Source organism: Cheilinus undulatus, linkage group 14 (genome assembly GCF_018320785.1).
Source record: "Cheilinus undulatus linkage group 14, ASM1832078v1, whole genome shotgun sequence".
In the NCBI taxonomy this organism is placed as follows: domain Eukaryota; kingdom Metazoa; phylum Chordata; class Actinopteri; order Labriformes; family Labridae; genus Cheilinus; species Cheilinus undulatus.
The window spans coordinates 45,102,180-45,119,955 of NC_054878.1; the positions used below are offsets into that span (position 1 = coordinate 45,102,180).

Consider the following 17,776-nt stretch of genomic DNA (forward strand, 5'->3'; position numbering starts at 1 on the left):
GACATATTAATCAAGAAATAATAATGTGCTTTACTATTTTTTCAGGTTTTTTTTTTTTTTTTTGTAAATCAGTGAATTTAAAAAAATCATGGATAACAATAATAATTATATTTTAGCATTAAAAATATCATTTGGGTTAAAGAGCTTCCACATATTGGTGTATTAACCATTGCAGAAACATAAAAAATGATTTTGGTAATTACCAATGCTGTTAATTTAGGGCAGCTGTGGCATAAACCTTACTTTAGTTAGGGTTAGGGTGGTCTTATAAATTTGTTAAGCACTGTACATAAGTTACACAAGTTAGCAATGAGTTAAAACAATGAATGAAACCATGTAGGTAGACTGAAAGACATCAGTCAGACTGAATATGCCAGTTTGAAAAGATGGGTTTTAAGATGGGATTTGAAAATGGAGATAGTTTATATTACAGATGTCTGATGCAAGGTTATAATAGTTTGGGATTTTTCATTAGTGTCTATTTTTATTTCGTTTTCATTTTTTGTGTTCGATTTTAGTTTAGTTTTTATTAGCTTTGACTGCTGGTTTGTTAGTTTAGTTTTCATTTGCAAAAAATGCTTCGTTTTTAGTTTAGTTTTATTGGTTTTAGTGTTAGTTTTAGTTTTTTACTGTTAGATGTTGGGGCTGAGTGAGCATCAGGCATTTTTAAAAACATATTAAAACAAGCTACTCTTCACTTATCATTTATGTATTTAAAAATGATGTTTGAATGCAGTTCCAGCCATAAAACTACCACTATGTGAAGTCTTAATCAGATCAGGCAATTTTACACTCCCCAGACTTGTGTGAAGGTGCCAGTCAGTATGGTTGTGTCAAAGACTAAAACTAAAGATATTTTGTATCCATGTTTATTTTATTTTAGTAAGTTTTGTGAGCGCACATTACAGTTTTATTCAGATTTCGTTGTTTTTTGGGGTTTTTTTTGGTAAAGATTAGGGTTTTTTTTACTTTCAGTTAACCACAATGATTTTTGAATTTTATTTTTACTTATTTAGTTAGTTTTAGTTAATTATAACAACCTTGGTCTGATGGGAGGCAGTTCCAAAGTCTGGGAGCAGAGCGACAAAAGGCTCTGGAGCCCATGGTGGTCAAGCGGGCAGGTGGGACAGCGAGGTGGGGAGAGGAAGAACACCTGAGAGTGCGAGAGGGGGCGAGGTTATGGATAACAGGGTCTCTGCAGGTTTCAACAAGTCAATTTAAGACTTTTCAAGACTTTCTAAAGACCATAATAAATACAATTAAGGACCCATTTTACATCCATACTGGCAAAAATGTTTTTAAAAAAAGACATGAAGGGAAATTGGAGGCCCAGAATAACTTGCAAAGTATATATAGGGCCCTATAACCCTGATACAAAATAAATATAACCAGTGTAACAGTCAGATATTTCCAACATTTTAAGACACATTCACATGTATAATCACATCCTGACTGATGTTTATAATGTAAATGAAGAAATCTTTCTGTTCTCTCAAACACTGAGTGATAGTAACTTCATAAGAAAGTCACATTAAAGTTAAATGGTTAAAAGTAAACCTGTTACCTAAACTTTTCTTTACTCTCTCAGTCTGTAACAGTCCATGCAGTTTGACGCTGCATTGTTCTACTCCTGACTGTAACGGTTCTCTCCTCATCTCTACATCCTCACTGTCTGTCCGTCTGCCTCACATTAGACCGCTACGTTAATGCAGACATGTGTTGGCTTGTTAAGCAACCAAAGGGAACTACAGTATCTACAGGAGGAATTATTAAAGTAACTGTTACTTGAATTTTTTTGAGCCTCTGAAGGGTGAGTGGTTAGGTAAAATAACTCAAGGCACGGATGAGTTTTCTTGAAGGTGCAACATTAAGTCCCACAGTACTGGCCCGTATGGGACTACGTGATGTTTGCCGGTGTTTTGTGTAGCCACTTTGACATGCTGTTATTGTTTAAGAGGGGGCGGGGTGAGTGAGGGACAAGTTGTGCCCCACTTTAGTGTTCCCCCGGGGACATATTCCTTAGATATACGTTCCTCTTTCTAAAAAAACACAGCATTTCAGTCAAATTCATTCAATTTCTGTATTAAATTTTATTTTTTTATTGGCCAATTCCGCGATTTCATTATGATAATACATTAATAATACATTTTTAAGACCCTTAAAATCGTATTTAATACATTTTATGAGATTTTAAGAGAATTTTTGACATTTTAAGGCCTTAAATTCAAATTACTGGATTTTAGACTTTTTAAGACCCCACAGATACCCTGTTAAAAGGTCAGGAGCAGAATCTTAAAATCAATGCGGTAGCTGACTGGGAGCCACTGTAGCTGCTGAAGAATTGGAGTGATGTGATTGCTGGATGGGGTTCTGGAAATGATGTGGGCGGCAGAATTTTGGACTAACTGAAGTTTGTGGAGGGTGGAGAGGAGGGAGTTTTGGGGGGTCTTATTATGCCCAAAACTCACCAAATTCCACGGCTTGTTAGACCCTGGTGAAAAATTTCACATTCTGTTGATTCCATTCATCTGAGGTAAAAACAAATGGTCCCATAGGGGCCCCAAAACCTGGTAGTCAGGAGTCTCACTAACAGGTTTCTCTCTGACGTGATGAAAGTCACCGAACAGGTTTGCTAACACCCAACAATTCCCACATAGCCGTAAGTGCTCCAGGGTGCGAGGGTCCTCCAGTGCTGCTTGCAGCCCTAGGTTTGTTTGGTCCTGATTAGTCTGATCAGACTTTTGAGAGTCACCATAAATGATCGTGACAATGATTCCCATGAATGACTCAAAAATAAAATGGTATCTAAATAATGTGTTTTGATGACTGAACATTATTAAAACTAGGAGTTGAATTTGTAACAGATTTTATATGATCTATGAACACTTTGAAATAGTTTTGTTCAATAAGTCAAGAGAAAGTTAATGCGGAAAATATCCTGTTTGCTGGTTCACTACAGTAGCAACTATTGTTCCAGCAGCTGTTTCTGTTTTTAGTGTTTGTGTAGAGGAGGAGACTCTACTTCCTCCAGAGAGCACAGAGACACTGAGGAACCATAATACCACAACCTAAACCCAGGATAGAGAGGTTCAGTGAATGTGGTGTTGAAGGTGTAGAGGTGGATCAGAGTGTCAGAGGAGACTCTGTAGAAGGACAGAGAGCCAGCAGGACAGTCCACATACACTGCTACTCTACCAGAGGAGGAGGACCAGGAGAGAGGGAGGACTGTTTTTCTGTTATTGTGCCAGACAGAGACACCTTTATTGGAGCACCCCAGACTCCAGGAGAGATCGCTAAATCCAAATACACAGTTTTGACTTTGTACTTTCCTTTGTTTTCTTCTGTAGGTCACACAAGCATTCACACAAGTTCCCTTTTCCCCCTAAATCATGCCAAAGCAGCTCAGCAGGGGAGTGAAAACATCCTTCCCCACATGAAAAGCTTGTAGGGTTGTTTTATTCTTTGTCATACATAAATGTGGCCCAGTTCTGGTTTAACAGAGGCTAAAGCTATATTGAGTATTTAGAGCAGGGGAGGCAGCCATTACAGGCCTTTCAGCACAAGTAAACCCCGCCCATAGAGCATCGCTGTATGGATGAGCCATACATGATTTTAACTGGAGCCTAGTTAACACAGTGGAGGCAGCCATCACTGCCAGCATTCAGTCCAAGCAAACGCAACTCTGTTATGTTAGGCCTTTGGAAGTAGAAGTAGGCTCACTCACTCAGTTACGCAGTCAGTCAGTCAGTATATGGACAGAGCCATTTGTAGAGCTGCCCTCAGCTGTCAGCCAAAAACCTTAGTTTGAAATAGTTTTGCATGATGGGATGGCAGAAGGATTTTATTTAGACAGCCATCTCTTCACTGGTTCACTAGCATAACTATTGTTCCAGCAGCTGTTTCTGTTTTTTTAGAATTTGTGTACAGGAGGGGAGTCTACCTCCTCCAGAGAGCACAGACACACTGATGAACGATATGAGCAAAATTTAAACCCAGGATAGAGAGGTTCAGTAAATGTGGTGTTGAAGGTGTAGAGGTGGGTCAGAGTGTCAGAGGAGACGCTGTAGAAGGACAGAGAGCCAGCAGGAAAGTCGAGATACACTGCTACTCTGTGAGAGGATGAGGAAGGATGAGGGATGGGTTTTCTGGCATTGTGACAGACAGAGAAACCAATGTCAGTGCAGTACAAACTCCAGGTCAGATCACTGTATTTACACAGACTATCCATGTTTTCTTTCCTTCTGATTTCTCTGTAACTCACTGATACATAAACATATCCTGCCCACTCCACCTCCCAGTAACAGCGACCAGTCAGACCATCTTCGCACATCAGCTGAGGCCAGAAGTCAAATCTGTCTGGATGATCAGGATATGACTGATCCTCTTTTACATATGTCACTTTTCTGTTGTTTTCAGACAGTCTGAGGTATGTGTTTGTTGTGTTTGGGTCCAGTGTGAGTTCACAGAAATCTGATGGAGAGAAAAAAAAAATCATCAGTTTATCATCTGACACACCTGAAGGCTTTATTCTTTGCTGTTTGGTCATCAGGAGTCAAACTGATTCCACACTTACACTTCTTCAGACCAGGTTTTAACCTCAGCTCTCCACCGTGGTCCATCCTGGAGGAAGAAACACAGAGAGAATGATTTTCTGTCCAACTGCTGTTTTCTAATAACCATGAAGCATGTTATGCAGGCTGTCATTGTAACAGAAATGGGCTAAAAATCACCTGAATACAGTTTTTTACTTTATCTGAATGAAAAACACATGAAGAAGATGGTGAGAGGACAAGATCATCATCACATTTTTGAATCAGTGTTTCCTGAAAATGTAAAGATCGCTCAAACCACCAGGTATATTGTTTAGCTATTTCCTCTGTTCCCTCTTAAAGTCTCATAAAAGAGCCTTGGTAGACAGACCAGGTCCAGGTGCAGACCCAAGAGTCATGGTAAGGCTGGCTCAGACAAAACAATTTTTTTGGTCGTTCAAGATGGCACCATGTCAGACTATACAACAAAAACTCTTGTCTGTCTTGGCTGACAGCCTGGCCACACTACAAGAGTGGTCCTGACTGCTCAGTGTATGCTGACATCACCACCGTCTCTGCGACTGAGTACAAGTTCACAGGTTGTCGGGGGGCAGGTCAAAGCATGTCAGTCTACAACAGAAGCGCTCTGTGTGGCTGTAGCGGTCTTTTGCTAGTAAATAAGGAAAATAAGAAACAACCATGGATTGGATTGTGGGTTGTAAGTATGGATGTATCAAGAGGAGGACAATATGGACTGGATTTCCTTTAGATAGAACTTAAGATACACATGTGAAAACATATAAAAAATTACACATTAGTTATCTGAAGGGAGAAAAGGGAATCTTGTAAATGATGATGCAAAGATAAGGAGCAAATGTTCTCCTGTTGGTAGACGTCAAGATTAATGTTGATGATGTCAGGTCATGGTGTCAAACTAGATAGATAGATTTCTTCTATTGTCCCAACTAGGTGATGATGAAAGAAAAATTCTGACTTGCTTGTCTTGGTAAATTGTGGTCGTAGGGCGTCTTGGACACGTTTTTAGTTATGTCATGCTACAAGACTGTTTGTTGTTCCCAACATCTAAATCAGGCCTGAGTTTTGATGATCAGCTGTGATGTTGCTATCAGGCTAAAATCTGGATGAATTCATGTTCAACTTTCAAAAAAGGCCACACATTTCGAGCATCAGAGCATTTGACAGCCTTGTGTGGAAACACATAAGCGTTTGTTACCTCCGCCAAGGAGGTAATGTGATCAGGTGGGTTTGTTTGTTCATTTGTTCATTTGTTAGTTTGTTAGCAACATAACTCAAAAAGTTGAGGACAGATTTTGATGAAATTTTCAGGAAATGTCAGAAATGGCATAAGGAAGAACTGATTAGATTTTGGGACTGATCCGGATCACCATGTGGATCCAGGAATTTTTTTAAGGATTCTGTACTATTGGGAGATAGGGCTAATGGTGGAGGTCTGCACTGTTACCACTTTACACCAGGAGATGGCAGACATGAGTAACTTCAATCCCAGCAGCAGTTTTTGGTGCAGCAGTTTTTGGGTGTGTTTCTATCCAAAGTTTTGGAGTTTATAGAGTTTGAAAGATGCACGCCTGGTTGAGGAGATGAGTCGGAGCGTAACAGAGAGAAAGACAGCGAATTGTAGCGACAATACTCACAATGCTGTGAGGAATAAAGGAATATTCACCCTCTGCCATGACTTCCAGTCGTCCGGTGAGACCATGGGTGCATCTGTTGGCACACGTAGTGAAGCCAGTGCTTTGCCTCACCATGTTTCCAGCCCACTGGGGAGGGAGTAATCGGCAAATGCCATGGTGGGGGGCACATGGGGACGGATCCAGGAAATTTTTGAAGGGTTCTTCACTATTGGGAGATAGGGCTAATGGCGGAGGGCTGCGCTCTCCAAGTGCTTTTCTAGTTCTTCATGTGAATATGGGTGAAATGTTATTGCTTTGTCCTCCCTAACTTGGATTTTGAGATGTGCTGCCATTTTTTAAACTTTTAGAACGAACTAAAACTTTTGAGCTTGGGCTTGGCACTCCACTGCTGGTCTACATTAATGAGAAGTACAACTTTCCTTTCCAACTAAGTCTTTATTCGCATGCTTCAAAATCTTCTTCTCTCATTTTTTGTGCATTTCTGTGGCAACATTTCAATGCCACTTACAGGCTTGGTATATATTTCACAGCGTTTTCAGTCGTTTTCTGTGCTTACGTGGACATCTCCTGAAACAATCCCGTGTTTATGGGAAACCTTTTTAAAACGAAACTGAAATCGTTTTCATCTCAGTGTGGACAAGGCCTAAGGATCCTGCTCTTTCTTACAGTGAGTGGACAGCTTAGAAGGAGCAAGTCTGGTTTCCATCCCATGTCCCATCTCCATTTACCGTTAGGGAAGCAGCCAGGTGCATATACTCCCCAACAACTGTTTTTGTTTTGAGTACAGCAAAGGCAGGAGGCCATGTTTTTACACACTCACCTCTTCAAAGACACATGAAAGACATCCTTAAAAAGATCCCCTTTTTCACCCCTGAAATGATTAATGCATGCTTACAGATTCACACACACACACCCCGGCATGCACACACCCACAAACACAGCCATACTCCCACACATAAAAACTCTCCATAATATAACGGGCAAAAATAAAAGAATTTCAGGCATGGTCCTACAATGGGTAAATGGTTGAATCTGATGGAATACGGTAAAAATGTCACTATATTTCACTATATTAATGCACACTGAAATGCTGACATTAGAGAATGCATGATTTTATACTGCAATGACAGTGAGATTAAAAAACATAGTTTTAATGGAAGTCAGTGGGGGCATGTTTGCCTCAAGAGTGTAAAGAGGGTATTTCTGGCACTACATAAAACTACAAATGCAATCAAATCAATTTTGTTGCTAATTTTTTACCCATCCAAGACTCTTATCAGCACCAAAGCCCCATCTTTCTACTATTCATTTTATGGAAAATAATTCACTTTTTGTATTTTTTCTAGTAAAAAATAAAACATCTCAAATAATCAAACTGGCATTTAAAGGGTTACAATTCTGAGAATAATCAAATGTTTTGTAGTTTTGAGCAGGTCTGAAGTTGTTAAAGAGATTTATAAAAAAAAAAAATTGAAAAATATATTGATGTATGGTGATTTAATAGCAGTTTTTTTGTGTACATTTTCGGCCATGAAGGTGGAAAGAGGGTACAAAATTCATTGAGAGAGTATAAATGACATGTAAGAGTAAAACATGTTGGATTTTAAAAATTTAACTAGAAAGAAAAGTTCCTGTAAAAATTCATGCCACAAGCTTTAAAACAGACAAAATGATCACAAGTTTAAAAAAAAAAAAGTTAAAAAAAAGGCCAAAAATGCCAGAGGAGGGCACAAGTGTTAAATCAAATTATGGAGGTTGGTATTGATGAGGGTATTGGTACTGATACTGGTATCGATAAAATCCTAATGATACCCACCTCTTAATATCACAGATTATGTGACAAAATAACTCATTAAAACAAATTCAAAAAATCAAATTAGATGTACAGATGAATTGAATACCAGCAGCATACTGCTCAAATGATATTGTAATTAAGTATATAGCTAAGTTAAATACACATCAAGTGTTGTCTACCTGAAAGCGTGGCTCAGAAGTTTCACTCCTGAGTTTCCTGAATGATTGTAGCTCAGGTCCAGCTCTCTCAGCTGGAACATGGAAATAAAAAAATATAATACTGAGCTTGTGATGTTTTTTATACCTGAGAGTGTCCAGTTTCCAGAGTTGATTCTCTAGTCCAGCAGACAGAAGCTTCACTCCTGAGACTCCTGGATGGTTGTAGCTCAGGTCCAGCTCTTTCAGATGGAAGGGGTTGATATTCAGAGCTGAGGCCAGAGCAGAACAGCCTTCCTCTGTGATCAAACAGCCTGACAGCCTGAAAGAATTTTAAAAAGGGGGGTGCACCAAATCAAAGTGTTTGGTACAAGGAAAAATATGTTTAATTCATGCAGAAACAGCCAGACTTTCCTGTTGAATATGTTTCCTTCTTAGCATTTACCCTTAGCAACTGAATATGTTTAAGTGTCTGAAAGGTGAAGACCACTGGTAGATAAATAAGTGTAATTGTTAATGTGGGAAGATTTCAACAACATTATTGCAAGACAAGTTTTAAACAAACTGCAGAATCCTGACCTGAGAATTTTCAGTCTACAGTGTGGACTCCTCAGTCCTCGGAACAGCAGTTTCACTCCTGAATCCTGCAGGTCGTTGTTACTCAGGTCCAGCTCTCTCAGACTGGAGGACTGAGAGCTGAGGACTGAAGACAGAGCTTCACAGCTTCTCTCTGACAGGTTACATCCACTCAACCTGTAGAAAGAGAGATCAGTACAAACCATAATGTTTTGTCTGTCTGTCACAACGCAGAACTATGGTTTTATTTTCATTTTGCAGTATTTTTACAAGTGTTCTATATTTGGGTTTTTTATTTTATTGTGATTTTGGTTTTACCTTGACTGTTTTAATTGTCTACCTTTCATTGCATTTGTTTAGAACCATTCTGCCTTGTCGGGACTGATTTTAGATTAACTGCACCTGTAGCTTTGTAAAATAACAGGTCAGCGCACCAATGAGGTGCAGCAGTGGAGTCGCAGTGGGCAATCAGTGGCCAGAGGGAGGGCCTACAACAGCAGGAGGAAGTAAAGGACACAGCAGAGAGGAGCAAGGCTGGCTTAATTCCAAATTTCTAACTACCAATTGTTTAATTTATGGTTAAAACTTATCTCAACTCTTCCAAAAATTCAGTCGATGATCCCAAATTGAAAATCTATCCGTGGTTGGACAGTTTGAGGTGGACGGAACCAATTAAAAAATGGGGAAGTCTTTGAAGAAAACTATGGCGGGTAGGCACGACTGTGTTGTGAATGGACCAGAGTGGGAAGATATTGATGGGTCAGATGGGACTGAGGACATGGAGATTACTCAAAGTGGTCATAACTCAAAGGATAAAGGAGAGAGTGAACCTGCTGAGGCGATGGTAAAGAAATTCAGGAGTATTCAAGGGGACGAGGAAGGAGGTTTGAGAAGAAAACAGGCAGGGCCAGAATTTAAAATCGTTCTGGGTTTTGGAGAGTTGAACGATGTTTCTTCAATGAGTCCAGTAAGGCTAACAAAAAGAAAAAAAAAAACAAGTTGGGGACATCCAAATGGTGAAAGTCCTGTGAGGTGCATTGACAACAGAGCTAAGTGGATTAAAGGTGTGATTTGGGGAGTACCTGTCGGTGTGCACATGGATGAGATCATTGCCAATGTAAAAGGAGGAGTGGTGAAAGACGTTTTTTGGCTAATGGACAAGAATTTAGAAGTTTGATGAGGATTTAATTTGTAAACCTGATATCATCTATGTGCAAGAAACATGGTTAATACCCATCTTAGAATTCAGGATAGCTGAATACAATTCTGTTAGATCTGATAGGAGGGATGGAGTAGGGGGAGGTTGTGCAACATTTGTTCAACATTTGTTTAGGAATGGAACAACAGTACAAAACTGTTGAAATATGGTCAGATGAAGGTGAATTTGTGATTATTAATTTCTATAATCTGTGTTTCAAACTTGATTTTAATACGTTTACACAAGTAGAAGGGCTAGATGGTAATAGGGTGCTTATATGTGGGGACTTTAATGCACATAGCACATTATGGGAAGGAGTGAAAACAGATGTAAGGTGATGATAATGTGAGGTAAGGGAAGAGCTCCTGGATGAAAGGAACACGGTGTGTTTAAAAGATGGTAGAGGAACCAGAATTGATGTGCGCACAGGAGAGACTTCAACGCTCGATTTAATGCACTGAAAAAAGTAAAACATTGGTTGAACTTTTTAAAAAAAAGTGAAGTAATCAATCACATGAAACATTTTAAATTTAATAATTTTTTTTTTTTTAATTAGGTAAATTTGCATTTTTTAAGTTCATAGAAACTATGTTTAAAGGTTTAGCAAACCTATTTTAGATTGTCCTAAACTAAAAATAAAAATTTCCCTTAATCAACCGATATAAATATTCCACTCATTTGAACTTAAAATGTTTAAGAGTACCTGGAGAGAACCCACACGTGCACAGGGGGAACATGCTAATTCCGCACAGAAAGGCCCAGAATGAGAAGCAAACCAGTAACCTTCTTGCTGTGAGGCAATAGTGCTAACCCCTGCGTCACCATTTCTCCCGCAAGGCTTGAAAGTCAACTCAACACATTTTCCTGAAAGCTCTTGCTACTTTGGCCCGATGGGAGAGCAGAAATGTATTAAAGGGGACATATTTTGCCCTTCAAGACAAGTTTATATTGGTCTCAGAGGTCCCCAAAACGTGCCTGTGAAGTTTATTGCTGAAAAAACACTAGTATAGGATTCTTGCAGGAAATAGATATCGCTCTCCAGATGTTTCAGGCACTTCTAACCGAAGTTTAGGACCTGACTGGGATTTGAACCATCAATCTCCCAGTCAAAAGTCAGCTGGGTAACTCATTGAGCTAAACTGGAAGCAGGAAGGTCAGCACTCAAAATATCCTTTTTAATGTTTATTCAGGTATAAAAGGCCACAACGGACGCGTTTCCACACGTAGGTCAACACTGGATGCCTGTGCTGGAGTGTAGAAGGAGAGCCACTCAGAAAGCGACGGCTGCTGTTGCATCAAGTGTTTTTTGAATCCACTCGGGACCTACAGGATGTTGTTACGAATACGCATGTGCACAGCAGGCTTAATGCAATAAAAATACATTGATCCAATTTGGTGTCCAGCTGCCAGTTTAAATAAAAATATAGGTTTAACCATTAAGATAATTTAGAAGATTTTGATTTAATGAACAAATCAATAATTTTAGGCTGTTATAAAACGAAAAATCACATCAATCCTACAACAGCATTGTTTTACTTTTTTCAGTGTGTTTGTATCTAAACATCTGGCAGAAAAATGTAAATGGGATGTATTTGAGAAGTCTTTCATTGGTAGAGATCACTTTCCAGTGTTTGTAGAATGATGTGTTAAAAAGTAAGAATTAAAGAAATGTGATGGGGAAATGAATGTTAGCTTATGTTAATTGGGAACTGTTTAAATTTATAAGTGAGTATGAAATACATAAAGCTGATTAAAATAAAAGCACAGAGGAAATTGAGAGAATTAAAACTGTATTACTAGATGCTGCCCATGAGGCAATTCCTAAAAATAAAGGAAAAATTAAGAGAACAGCAGTTCCCTGGTAGACTGAAGAGTATGATAAGGCAGTAAAAGAAAGGAATAAAGCTCTTAAAATATTAAAACAAACCCATAAGTTCCAAAACTTGATAAATTATAAACAAGCCCAGGCAAAGGTTAGAAAAAACATTCGCAAAGCAAACAGGGCAAGTTGGCAACAACTCTAGTTAGTGATGTATGGAATATGATATAGAGTAGGAGAGGGATCCAAAGGGAGAGACAATACCCAGTGTTAAAAAGTGGGATAGAAACAGCAGCCTCTGATGGAGAGAAAGCCGAAATGATTTCAAAAGCTCTTGTAAAAATCCATTGCTCTGAAAACCTGAGAGGAGGGGAAAAAGGGACAGAATTTAACAAGTTTATAAAACTCAGACCTTCTTGTAAAAAAAACAACTTCAACAGTTTAATGGATGCTCCCTATACAATGGAAGAATTGGGAAGGGCCATATTAAGATCTAGGTGCTGTGGCAAGTGCAAAATTGCTTTGATTGTATGTAGGCCCGGGTGATATGGCCTAAAAATTATATCACGGTTTTTTTCTTGCCTTTGACGGTAACAGTATTATATCACAGTATTACAAAATTAATAGGAGATAATCTTTTTAATCCAAATTCAAGTGTTATTTACCCCCTTCTCCCCTTAAAACGAGCCTTTGATGGCAAACTCCATTTATCTCCAAGTATAGGAACACAGAAAAAAATGTTGTTTTTTTAAAGTCTTTCTAGGTTTACTTCTAACCGCACTCCAATTTTCACATTTCATCTCTAACCTGATGTGGTGTTTTAAGCTGCTAATGACTTGAACGTTTCCAAGTTTCCGACTCTATCCACTGTCCTCCTCTATCTAATATAGGCACAAAAATGCCCAAAAATAAATCTTAAAAAAATAAACAATTACCGGTGATGGTATTAAAACTGGTTTACCGCCCACCTCTAATAGAATATGGGATGAAGGGATATTACCATCTGGGTGGAAAGAAGCTGAAAAAGATGGATCAAACCCAATGAATTACAGACTAATAGCTTTGACTTCAAATTTAGGTAAAGTGATGTAAAGAATGATTGCACAAAGATTAACATTCTATTTGGAAAGCAAGGTATTAGTGTGTCCTCATCAGAGTGGTTTTAGGAGAGGAAGGGGATCCATGGATCCTGGTATATGTCTGGAAACAGAAATAACAAAAGCTCTAGTTAATAAAGAATCTGTAATGGCTCTCTTTTTGATGTAGCGAAGGCATATGATATGGTGTGGAAAGAATTATTGATTAAAATAAGTAAAGTTGGAATAGAGGGTAAAACATTTAATTGGATTAGGATTTTTTGTTCAATAGGTTTATTCAGGTAAGGATAGGATCAAACCTGACACGCCAGATGCATTTTTTTCACACATCCATTTGAAAAACCTCTCATACACAGTGTTTGGGAAAGGGCAGAGCCTTGGAAAGAAACTCAGAGGGTGATTGGATGAACATTCTGTTCGTCACATCTTCATGGGCCAATCAGATCAACAAAACACATGACGTCGTAGCCCAAAACTGAGGTGAGCTGCTACCGAGAGTAAACTCCATAGAGAACTGCATGACATGAACCATGGTGACTGTAGACATGTCAGTACACGACTTTTGTCGTGTTTGAAAAGAAAACAGCTTAGTGTTGTTCTCTGTTCTTCTTTTAAGGAAGAAATGTCGTCAAGTTCTGATAAAACTGGTGTTTTAGCAGCATCCACGCTAATATCCTCTGCCATAATTGAGCCGGCCTCTTCTCACTGCCTGCTTACGTAAAGACTTAGGTAAAGTGCTGCCCCTCATCCCTGATTGATCCTGTGACTTTCTAACTGGACCCAAACGGTTCAGACGGGAGCTTTGCAAGATGGATTTGCCAGTGAAAAACAAGGAAACAGGTGTATCCATCTGCTTTGCAAGGTTAGATAGGATCTACATTTTCAGAGAAATACATGGTGGATAATGGCACACCCCAGGGGAGTGTCATTAGCCCATTTCTCTTTTCAGTCATGATAAATAATGTTTTTTCTGATGTTGAGGAAGAGAAAGGAAGATCGCTATTTGGTGATGATGGCGCCTTGTGAGAAAGAGGAAAAATGTATATATTATGAAAAAAATACAGAGGGCTGTTGATAAAGTTGAAGAGTGGTCAAACTCCTAGGGATTTAAGTTCTCTGTTGATAAAACTAAATCAGTTTTTTTTACAAGGAGAAGAGGAGTTAAAACAGATTAAGATGTATGGACAAATCGTAGAGGAAGTGAATTATTTTAAATTTCTTGGTGTGTGGTCTGATTCAAAGCTTATTTGGAAAGAACATATTGATATATAAATGTAAAACGGTATTGAATGTAATGAGATGTCTTATAGGATCAAAATAGGGGGCAGAAAGATCAGCAATGAGATATGTATATATGTGGCATTGATCAGGTCAGCGATAGATTATGGCTGTATTGCTTATGGATCAGCAGCAAAAACATTATTGATGAATCTGGACGTAGTGCAAGCCAGGCTTTAGGATTGTGCTGTGGTGCTTTTAACACTACTCCTGTGCTCTACAGGTAGAAGTGGGTGAGATGCCACCACCTCTCAGACGTAAGCAGTTAATGTTAAATTATTGGGTCAATTTTTAAGGGCAATCTGAGCACCACCTTACCACAAACCCTGAAATTTCCATATACAACGTGCACGCGGCACACCGAGGCACCGCAGGTTTTCTGTGACCAAAAGGTGAGCAACCTCGCCCACTGGAAGTGAGTCTAGAGTGCTGCGCTGCGGCACGCAGCCCTGATCAGCAGGAAGAGATCACGGGAGAACAGCGAGTTCACAAAGGAATAGCATGTCAACCGTGGACTGTTATACCTTTTGGGGTTAATTTATCATCCTTTCCAGTAAGGCCACGATATTATTGCTTCCTCCATTGAGTGAGTACATTAGGAAGTTCAAAGGTTAATGTTTGCTTAAAGGATCTGAGGTTTTATGCAAAATTCCTTGGCTAAATTTCCCCAAAAGTGAACTTTTCCTCATCAATGGCGCCATTGTAGCTCTGTGACCCACTGACCTTTGACCCTTTGCTCTCGCTGCAGGATGAGACATAATGTTGATAAAGTGATGATTTACGATTGGGAGTCTGTGCATTGTGTTTTATTTTGAATGAACCGGATGTTCTACGCTTGTGACTTCCATGGTTGGTGCTTCCTCAACAATAGTGAATTTACGAGGTTTGGCAGCGGCCAGTGCTGAAATAGACCTGCAGCGTATCTGACACAAAGTGGAGCAAAGTGCCGCTCCAGGCACACGCCGCTGCTGGTCTAGAGCGCCAGCTATGGAAATGCTCTGATAGACTAGAGAGCGGGCAGAGTGCTCCGCAGTATGATTCGCCAGCGTTCTGCAGCGGGCACGCTGTATATGGAAATTGGGGTTAAGGCAGTTCTTCCATGTTGGGAGAGGGAAAGAACAAAGCATGAATGTTTTGCATGGAACAGTGAAAGGACTTTAAAGCCTCGTATCAAGCCAGTTTTAGTGGACATTTTAGTGCTCTTCTAAATATATTTTAATCCTCTTACCCTGGCTGTTATTGTTGCAAAAGAAATATCTAATTACAGTTAAATCACTGTGTTGCACCAGAATTCTTGTCTGTCCTTTGATCACTGTTTTTAAGCTGTTCTAACACAATTTTAAAAGACCTGAGAGTTTAACTTATTTTATCCCACATTGTCAGCATATAAAAAAAAGTTTAATATATCCACCTTAGTGGGGCAGCTTAACTAGAAATTCCATAACAATTGTTTACTTTGTGATACAAGTATGAAATTTGGTACAGTTATAGCCAAAGATATTCCCAAAAGATGTGGGTATGGAGGCATCTTGAATTTTCAGCATGGCGCCCATGGCAGTCATTTTTCAAAATGGCCACCAATGATAACCGTTTTCTAATCAATTTTCTTATCAGGAATGGATATTTACTGATACTAAGGACCCATTTAGTTTAATTTGTCTACCATACCATTGGAGAGAGTGGAGGTTAGGTAAGAAATTGGCAGGGCTTAGATCATAAATGGGTGTGGCTTAAAAAGAGGTTGTTTTATTTTTGCAATTTCATATGACACATAGAAATTGGAAAGATGGAATGGAAATTGAGTTAGAAGTTGTTTTTTCAAGCCTGAAATTGATATAGTTTGAACAAAAGTTGCTACCTGCTATATTTTGTTTATTAGAAAATTAGAAACACCTCAGAATTGAGCTTCAGATCAATTCTTTTGATCTCAAGAGTAAGAGAACCATTTCAAATTTACACTTAATTTTATATGAACTTGAAACTTAAATCAAGTTTCAGATCAGTGTTTATTACAAGACTGAAAGAACTATTTACATTTTACCCTAAGTTTTATATAAACTTGAAACTTGAATTGAGTTTTCTATCAATTTTTTTGATCACAAGAGTAAAATAACTATGTACAATTTACACTAATTTGTATATGAACTTGCAACTTGAGTTAAATTTCATATCAGTGTTGTGTGTTGTCAGTGTCAATGCTTCTGCCTTGTCTTCTTGGCAAAATACAGAGCTTCCAGTCAGTCTTAGCTATCCAAGAAGTTGATGGTCTTTGACCATCAAGATGCACAAGTCTGAAGCACTTTGACAATGTTATCAACATTATCTGACAGCAAAGGCTGAGGGGTTATCCTTTTACCATCTTATCGCAGAAACACACATTCAAGTACGGGATACAACTAGGTTCAGATGTAAAAATTGACCTACACTTAGCCCGATCGTTCATCCAGTGCCATTTAATTCCTGTGCAATTGGTACACCATCCAAGTAACTACATGAATTCGGCAAAAACCCCTTACCTTTGGCTCGGCTCTCCCGCGCTAGCACATCCTGTCAATTCAGGTGCGGCTATCTAACTGCAGTCAAGGACGAAAAAATTGGCACCCCTGGAATTATTCCAGAAAATCCACCATTTCTCCCAGAAATTGTTGCAATCACAAATGCTTTTGGTATACACATGTTTATTTCCTTTATGTGCATTGGAACAAGACAAAAAAGCAGAAGAAAAAAGCCAAAATTAACATAATTTTAAACAAAACTCAAAAAGAGGCCAGACAAAATGATTGTCACCCTTCTAAAACTGTGGGTAAATCCTTTTATCTCCAGCATGTGATGTTCATTTAAACTCACCTGTGGCAGTAACAGGTGCTGGAAATCTAGAAATCACACCTGAAGCCAGTTAGAATGTCTAAAAGTTGACTCAACCTTTGTGTTGTGTGCCTCCGGTGTCACACCAGAAAGAAGAGCCCAGAATTGTCTGAGGACTTAAGAAGCAAAATTGTGGAAAAATATGAACAGTCTCAAGGTTACAAGACCATCTCCAAAGATCTTTAAATTCCTTTGTCCACTGTGTGTAATATAATCAAGAAGTTCATAGCCCATGGAGCTGTGGCTAATCTCCCTGGACGTGGACGGAAGAGAAAAACTGACAAAAGAATGCAATGCAGGATATGGTGGATAAACATCCTCAGTCAACTTCCACACAAATTTTTCTTCTGCTTTTTTGTGTTTTTCCAATGTACATAAAGGAAATAAACGTGTATATCAAAAAACATTTGTAATTGCAACAATTTCTGGGAGAAATGGTGTACTTTCCGGAAAAATTCCAGGGGTGCTTATAATTTCATCCATGACTGTACATCTAAATATGCACAATATCAACTAGATGTGGGACTAACATTAGATAGCATTTAGGAAACTAAACTTCACTACCTCTAAACTATCACTAAAAGGAGTAGATTGATACTGACTACAGAAATAATGACGTTAATGGCTAATATATTTAGCTGACGCTGAACCCCATGCTGATTTTCACAGCAGTGGTGTCACCAGTGTGCCCTGGCTGTGCTTCGACATCCACTCTATTACATTGTCTGTAACACATGACTATTGTCATAATAATTATTCTTCATTTATTTTTACTCTTTATCATCCTTTAT

General features: G+C 38.8%; 1 protein-coding gene across 1 annotated transcript; it reads right to left on the bottom strand.

The window, feature by feature from the left end:
- Positions 1-1,587: 1,587 nt before the first annotated feature.
- On the bottom strand, positions 1,588-17,693 carry LOC121521185. The gene is made up of 7 exons (XM_041804942.1): positions 17,667-17,693; positions 14,439-14,569; positions 12,010-12,105; positions 8,732-8,905; positions 8,301-8,474; positions 4,574-4,620; positions 1,588-4,470 (listed from the first exon to the last, which is right to left on the bottom strand). Exons 1-7 carry the CDS (start codon positions 17,691-17,693, stop codon positions 3,911-3,913), a joined length of 1,209 nt encoding a protein of 402 aa, XP_041660876.1. The 3' UTR covers positions 1,588-3,910.
- Between the last annotated feature and the right edge of the window lie 83 nt (positions 17,694-17,776).